At 40.3% G+C, this 7,579-nt stretch overlaps 2 protein-coding genes across 2 annotated transcripts; one reads left to right on the top strand and one right to left on the bottom strand.

The window, feature by feature from the left end:
- Nucleotides 1–310: 310 nt before the first annotated feature.
- Nucleotides 311–4,670, top strand: LOC131817693 (KRAB domain-containing protein 5-like). The gene is made up of 3 exons (XM_059151224.1): nt 311–361; nt 3,535–3,661; nt 4,561–4,670. Exons 1-3 carry the CDS (start codon nt 311–313, stop codon nt 4,668–4,670), a joined length of 288 nt encoding a protein of 95 aa, XP_059007207.1.
- Nucleotides 4,671–6,375: 1,705 nt separating this feature from the next.
- On the bottom strand, nt 6,376–7,221 carry LOC131817397 (PEST proteolytic signal-containing nuclear protein-like). Its single transcript, XM_059150683.1, has one exon. The coding sequence runs from the start codon at nt 7,176–7,178 to the stop codon at nt 6,642–6,644; it is 537 nt and encodes a 178-aa protein (XP_059006666.1). The 5' UTR covers nt 7,179–7,221; the 3' UTR covers nt 6,376–6,641.
- Between the last annotated feature and the right edge of the window lie 358 nt (nt 7,222–7,579).

Below are 7,579 nucleotides of genomic sequence, written 5' to 3'. Positions count from 1 at the left end.
CTCCTGTCTTGCAGGATTGTGATCTCTGCAAGTTAACTCTTTGTTTTCCTTTAGTGCAGCCAAGGGTGTGTGAGGAGGGGAGCGGGTGGAGAGAGGGTACAAGGTTCCAGCTTTTGCTTTGTCCTCAGCCAGCCTCCTGCTTCCTCATCATTCCCTCCTGAACAATTTTGACCCTTAATTCTTTAAGGTAGTTGAAAGTGGAAAGTGTCATCTTCTGTAACTTCTTCCTGCTGAATAGGGGTGTAGAACTGTCCCTACCTAGTTGGGTCAACATTGGTCAGTTGAGGAATGTGGAGGGGAGTTACAGAAGATGGAGGCAGCTGAATCCAGGGCTGACAGTGAAGAAGTGTCTCTGTGCATGGTAAGGATCATTGTGAAGTCATTGCAGCAATGGAGTCTTGGCACCAAGTAGAGAAAAAATGAACAAGGCAACATATTAAGATTAATAAGGCTATAAGAATGAAAAGCCCAAAAAGGAGATTTTTAATTGTTGGCCATAGTCCTCCTTTAAACCAGGAACTTAACCAATCACTTAGAGGGAGAGAAGGATCATGTAGAACCTTAATCTGGGTATTCATATTTTTTATTAGTCCTGTCACATTTTTGTCCCATAGTCTGGGATGTACACGCAACATTCTGCTTTGATAATTGCACATGTGCCACCCTGTGCTGCTGTCAGGACATCTTATCGCCCTCGCCCCGCAAGGACGACAAGACGCCCTGGTTCGGATGCATCTTCTCACTCTTCTCTCTTTATTTCCGCAAGTCTACACACTTATATACGCTTACATGACCAATCAGCGAGCAGGGTACAGGAGGGAGCGAATCAGGCTGTGCACCTAAACGAACAACTTCGCTAGCAACCAATGCTGTTTACTTCCTCTTTGGGCGTTCCGCTTAGTCTCACGAGTCAATCCTCACCTGGCAACTAGCCAGGCGCCATCTTTTAATGGCGGAGGCCACCCTGGCCAGGGGCCTGCCTCCGACAACATCTAAGGCCATTCTATTTTTGTAGGACTGCCTTGCATTTCTGTAAGACTTCGGTATTAAGTAAAGAGATGCTATTTAGTGAATCATAGAGTGCCTTTGTAGTATATTTATTAAGGGCTTCTACATGCCACATAACATGCTCTAGTCCCACAGATGGAGCAAAAATGGATAAGTGACCTTACCATTTAAAAAGAGATCATGTCCATCTTTGCCCAGGTTAGTTCCACAGATCCAGTGGGTTCCGTTTGGAGCTGACCATCTAATGCCAGGTCGCCTTACCCAATTAGTAGCAAACCGTCAGTAGCCTGGAGTACTATTATTTGGGAACAACATTTCTTTTTCTTTTTCTTTTTTTTTAAAGATTGTATTTATTTATTTGTCAGATATCGAGAGGGAGAGAGCAAGCACAAGCAGAGAGAGTGGCAGGCAGAGGCAGAGGGAGAAGCAGGCTCCCTGCCCATCAAGGAGACCAATGTGGGACTCAATTCCAGGATGCTGGGATCATGACCTGAGCCGAAGGCAGCCGCTTAACCAACTGAGCCACCCAGGCGTCCCATTGGGAACACATTTCTAATGATAGTCATCCCAGATGTTGTGTGTTATTTGCCCAAGTATCATATGTCTGATTTCTTTGTTCCCACCATTAAACTGCCTTTTGAATGAGCTGTCCAATAATGGGTATGAGCCACAAATATGTATCCCAGATTTGATATATGCCATCGTCAGTATAGCAATATGGAGGGTTTTGTAACTTAGGCCCATATTTGATTGAGGAGTTATGGCTTGACAGCAATCCCCTTTCCTTCCAAATAGTTCCATGGGCATGTAGTACCAGGAAGGCATATTTGGAGTCAGTATTCATGTTTATTTGTAAAGCTTTGGCAATTGCAAAGTGCTAGTGAGCACTATGACATACTTAGCTTTTCTTATTCTTTTTATGAAAAGTATTGTCATCAGTAAACCAACTGTCATTTGTATTTTTAACAGGGACATCTTAAATCTGGCCAAACAGAGTAAGCAAGATCAGTAACCTCAAACAGTTTTTGCTCCATAGAGAAAGAAGCACAATGGTCAGGTTCAGGCATATGGGTAACTAGGTTTAAAGTTTGACAAGTTTTAAGTATTATTTCTGGCATATCTGTAAGTGTAGCCCAGTATTTAATAAGTCGACCCCCATCATCCATTCATGGCCTTTGGCTTCTAAGACAAATCTGGACCTGATGTGAAGTCATTACAGTCAGGGACTGTCCCATAGTGAGATCTGAGGCTCTATGAGGAAGGCTGTTTTATGCTTTGCTAAAGCAACTGTTTGCAACTGCACCTCAGAGGTGGCTTCTAGGATAAATATGACAGAGGGATGAAACCATTTAGAAGCCCTTTGAGTGGTCCAGCCTTAACGATATCCTGATTACAGAGGATCATTGGCAAGTGGGAGAAAACTTGTCAAGAGATAAGGGGAGTCCCCCAAGCATCATTCAATCCAATCATAAAATGGGGTCATACATTATCTCCACAAGTCCATAGTTAAGTCTATTGAGTGCGGTATGCTGAATTTTAGGTAATTTCATTATTCCAGCCACACACAAGGTGAAAGGTAAGTTATACAATTTGGGGGGAATCAATTTCATTTTTCCATATGTTTAAATATTTGAGCTATGTGCCCAATGGGTTCTGTTATTATCCCTACAGAATATTAGGCAAGATCATCTAATTGAGCTATTATGCAACTTCTCTGAAGTTTACCTCAAGTTGCCTAGCTTAGGTAAACAAACATTTAAAGACAATCAAATCTAGAATTTAACATCCATCAAGGTGTGTTATTAAAAAATAATTTTTCTCTCTAAAATAACCCTCATTTCCAGAAATAGCCATATCGGGACTAATTTATTTGAAAAAATAGTCCAGTTTTAACAAACTTGGCCTAATTATTTACCATAACCTCAGTAAGAACAGTGAGTGATCATATAGATCTTTTAGAATCTGCTTTGCTGGAACTTCTTATAAGGAATCTCTAGGTTGAACTTTTAGTGGCCTCTTCAGGCCAGAAGCCAAGCCACATAGTTGCCATCAGACATGCCTGCAATACCTGTCAATTTGGGCAAAGTCACTGCTCACGTTTCTCTCCCCTTGTGTTAGGACCACAGTTGTTGTACCACGGGTATCTCAACAATCTTTCTTCATCATTCACTCCAGAACCCCAATATTTGACATCAAAACATGCCTGGAATTGCTTGACCATTGGCTTCTCTCCTACATCCCAACACTTTATACTGCACAAGGAGGGCTATCACCTCTGTGTAGTGGATATAGTTGACTTCTGGGAGAGAAAGGAGAGAAAGTTTTCAATCAGGCAGCCCCATGCTCCATAGGTGCTTTTTTTTTTTTTTTTTTAGATTTTTATTATTCTTATTTATTTATTTGACAACAGAGATCACAAGTAGGCAGAGAGAGAGGAGAAGCAGGCTCCCTGCTGACCAACTTTTATCTTAGGAAACATTGTGAACTGTGTCAGTGGACACTTGGTGACTGTGGTATTTATTACAGGGACAGCTGACCTTCAGGGATGTGGCCATAGAATTCTCTGAGGAGGAGTGGGGACGCCTGACCCACACTCAGCGGCAACTGTACCGGGATGTGATGTTGGAGAGCTATGGACACCTCCTCTTCTTGGGTGAGGAAGACTCCTTCCAGATTTCCCAAACCTCACTCAGGGTTTTATTCCTTCCTGTGAACACTGTATTTTTGGGGATTTCTCTTGTAATAACTAGAATTTAGATCCAGGCAGAAAGGGAAATAAGTAGATGGAGAGAAAAATCTTCATGATGTTTTTTCTCAGCATTAGCTTCTCCTTCTTCAAGGAAACATCATTGCTTGTGTAGATGAGTGGCAATTCTCAAACTTTAGTGACATAGAATGGTGCTGCTCACATCTTTTTTTTTTTTTTTTTAATTTATTTGACAGATCACAAGTAGGCAGAGTGGCAGGCAGAGAGAGAGAGGAGGAGTAGGCAGGCTCTCTGCCAGGCTCTCTGCTGAGAGCCTGACGTGAGGCTCGATCCCAGGACCCTGGGATCATGACCTGAGCCAAAGGCAGAGACTTTAACCCACTGAGCCACCCAGACGCCCCTGCTGCTCACATCTTACACTGAAGTTTCCCCTGCTGATTATCATGTCTACTACTTGGAAGTGTAGGTCAGGATGTGAACATTGCAAATTCCTCCTGTGAGTTTTTTTTTTAAGACTTTGTTTACGTATTTGACAGAGAAAGATGACAAGTAGGGAAATAGTCAGGCGGGGTGGGGGGAGCAGGCTCCATGCCAAACAGAAAGCCTGATGTGGGGCTCAATCCCAGGACCCTAAGATCATGACCTAAGGTGAAGGAGAAGAGGCTTATCCCCCTGAGCCACCCAGGTGCCCTACCTCCTGTGTGTTCTGAAGAGACTGTTGGGGGACAGCTTTTTGGAAACCACTTTCTAGGATTGTACAATATCGTCTCTTCTCTCCTGAACACAAGACTGATGGAAATTTAGAATTGGCAGCCATAGTCGTTTTCCTTTTTTCTCATAAACAGGTCTCACTGTGTCAAAGCCAGACCTGATCATGTTTTTGGAGGAAGGGAAGTGGCTCTGGGATGTGAAGAGAAAGGAGACTGTACGCTTCCATCCAGGTAGGTGGGAATGAATGAGGCAGATGACAGAGGGGAGGTCCGAGTCTGAAGGAGGAAGGTAGACCTTACGCAGTGGTTTGAGTAGCTCTCCTTGAATGAAGATTAGTTGGAGACATGCCCAGTTAGTTTTTTTTTTTTCTCTTTCCCAGAGGAACATCTCTCTCCAACATGATCAAGTTCTTAGATTTCTCTAGGGATTCTCCTTCAGCTCCAGTGTTGGTTCATCACGTTCATAGGGAGAGCCAGGAGACTCTCCTTTGAGGGGGGGGGCACTCCTAATCTGAGAGATTTCCGTTTTTTTTTTTTTTTTGAGTTTGACAAATTTATTGGTATTTTAGTAAAGACATTCATCTCAGTCGTTCTCTCCCATCTTGACCTTAGGTTAATATTTCACTTGAGTCAATAAAAGAGTAAGTAGGAGAGGGATGTTATTTTAACATAAGCAGTAAAATGGACAAAAGTGGAAAGTTTGCCTACATTAAAGCAAGTTAAATTCATGTGTCTTGATATAATTAAATCATGTAAGAACTAATAGTTCTATATACATTTCCATTGTTTTACTTGGGGCTTACTCTAAACTTAAATGCAAATGAACAAAATGTTAGGAATATATATATACAGGCTGCTTCTCTGGAGTTATTACCTATTAAAAGAGCTCAGCAAGTAGTTACCACCAATAAAATAGTCTGAAGCTGCCTCCAAATTAAGCACTGCAGGAGTATTCAAAGAAATCATTATACTGTTTCTTTTATTTGTGACAAAGCTTTTAAAGATGTATTTTACTGTCACATTAAAAAATAATTTATACAAGAATTTAAAAAAAAACCCTAGAATACATAGGTCTAACAACATATATGTGGTCAACGAATCCATAAGATATGTTTAAAGATGCATTTTCTTTCTTTCTTCAGTACCTAAAATGTGCTTTTGAGAGGCCACTGGTTAATATGTATACACTTCAAATAAACCATATTACTGTACTAAAATAATTCTTGGATTAGGTTCAAATCAAATTTGCTTTCACAAGTTAGTAACTTAAATTAAGCTTAAATGAAGTTACAGCAAGTGCATCTTTCTCATTTTCATCTTCATACAATGTTGTTTTTTGGTGTTTCTACCTTTTAAAAATAAAAACAGCCAAATATTTAAGTATTATGTACATTTAAATTTTTGGTGGTGGTTTGTATTTTAAAAGAAACAGCTTCCTTACGATTTGCCTCAAGATCTGGTGGAAATGCTTACAGGAACTAGCTAGTAACAAAAACCAAGAGAAGCACATTCAAAATACTGATTTACTTTGGTAGCAAATGGTCTTTGAATACTAAGGTAAACAAGACCCATTAAAGTGAAGTGGGCTATTTCCAATACTCAACAATTTACATAAAATTAAAAAAAATTTTTTGAAGAGCTAAGCATCTGTACCAACTGATAGCAATGCAATATCTAGTTTACAATGACTTGAAACAAAACAAATGCCCATTAGGGGGGAAAAAAGCCGTATTTTAATTTTATCTAACGTACTTTTTTCAGTTATAGGTCAGTAACATTTTCTTCCCAATACAATACTCCCTCTCTATAAGGCTGTTCCTGGGAGCCAGACACTTTAGGTTAATAAGGGAGTTAAGAGTAATTGCTTGCAGGTTAATAGATGATAACTTTTTGCGTTCCTCTTAATGTGCTAATAGTTGTGTCTAAAAAAATATGCAATTCTTAGAAAGGTACCATTTCTGATTTTTTATTATCTGTAACCTTTGGAAACTAATCACATGAAACTACAAAATTAGCAAATGTCTTGAAATCTGTATATAAAACATAAATTACCTCTAATTTCAAACTCTCATTTATTAGTGTACCACTCAATCTTAAAAAAAAAAAAAAAAAAAAAAAAAAGGCGGCTCCAAAGATAGTCTTATACCATTCTTTAAAAAAGGAAACTGTTCTTTTAACTTTACACCCACCCCCACACCCCAATTTCAACACATCATTTAATTGTCTTGGTCATGGATATTTCCAAGATGAGATTTTATATTTCGTTCCCAGAGCTTCTGGTTATCAGAAAAACCATGCTTTCCTTTATTGAAGGAGTTTGGTCCTGCTGATGTTGGTGTATCCCTTCCAATATTCTTCATCCTCATCTTTGCTTCTGGAGGCATTTCCTCTGGCTCACTATCTTCATCTTCATTAAAAGCTGCTGCTACTGAAAGGGTTTTTGGAGCAAGTGTTGGAACAGTTTCTTTAGGCTTACTTGATCCAAGTTTGATGGATATGGCTGAGGCTTTCTTTGTCGTCTGACTACCTATGGCAAATCCAAACTTGGAGATCTTTGTAGGTTTTGTTGGGAGGTCTGCAGCTTCTTCTTCAGCTGATCGCTTCTCAGCGCTGCGACTGGAACTTTCCCCTCCATTACTGGAAGAAACAGTCTTAGTTTTCACAGGTTTTTCTGCTTCTTCTTCAGGTTCTCCGGCGGCTCCAGCTCGCTGCGGTTTCTCAGGCTTCTCCTCTCCCGCCTTCCCGTCCGCCATTTTCCCCGCCGCGGCCTCCCCTGCAGCCACGCCAAGCTAGATTTCCATTGTTCTGAGGGCCCTGGGGAAGGCATCCTATTTTTGAGGACCTGCATGCTATGGCCTTTGTACATTCTGGATTTCATTATGGGACAAGTAGGTCAGGGTAGTTATATGCACACTGGGGTTTGGTGGGGAAATTCTCGGAACACTGGAGACAGATTTTTAATGTTTTATGGCTTATGCTTTCTAAGGTATGGAGGCTTTAATCTTAGTCTTATAAAATTCAGTTTCAAAAACTTCATCAGATAACAAAGCACCACCCTAAAATGAGAAAATATACTGCTTTATTTCCCTTCAAATGGTCTTTTTTCTTTTTCTTTCTTTCTTTCTTTTTTTTTTCCCATATAGAAATTTCTGCT

This window comes from Mustela lutreola, chromosome 16, assembly GCF_030435805.1.
Source record: "Mustela lutreola isolate mMusLut2 chromosome 16, mMusLut2.pri, whole genome shotgun sequence".
NCBI classification, from domain to species: domain Eukaryota; kingdom Metazoa; phylum Chordata; class Mammalia; order Carnivora; family Mustelidae; genus Mustela; species Mustela lutreola.
This window is presented reverse-complemented; position numbering and strand designations above follow the sequence as displayed.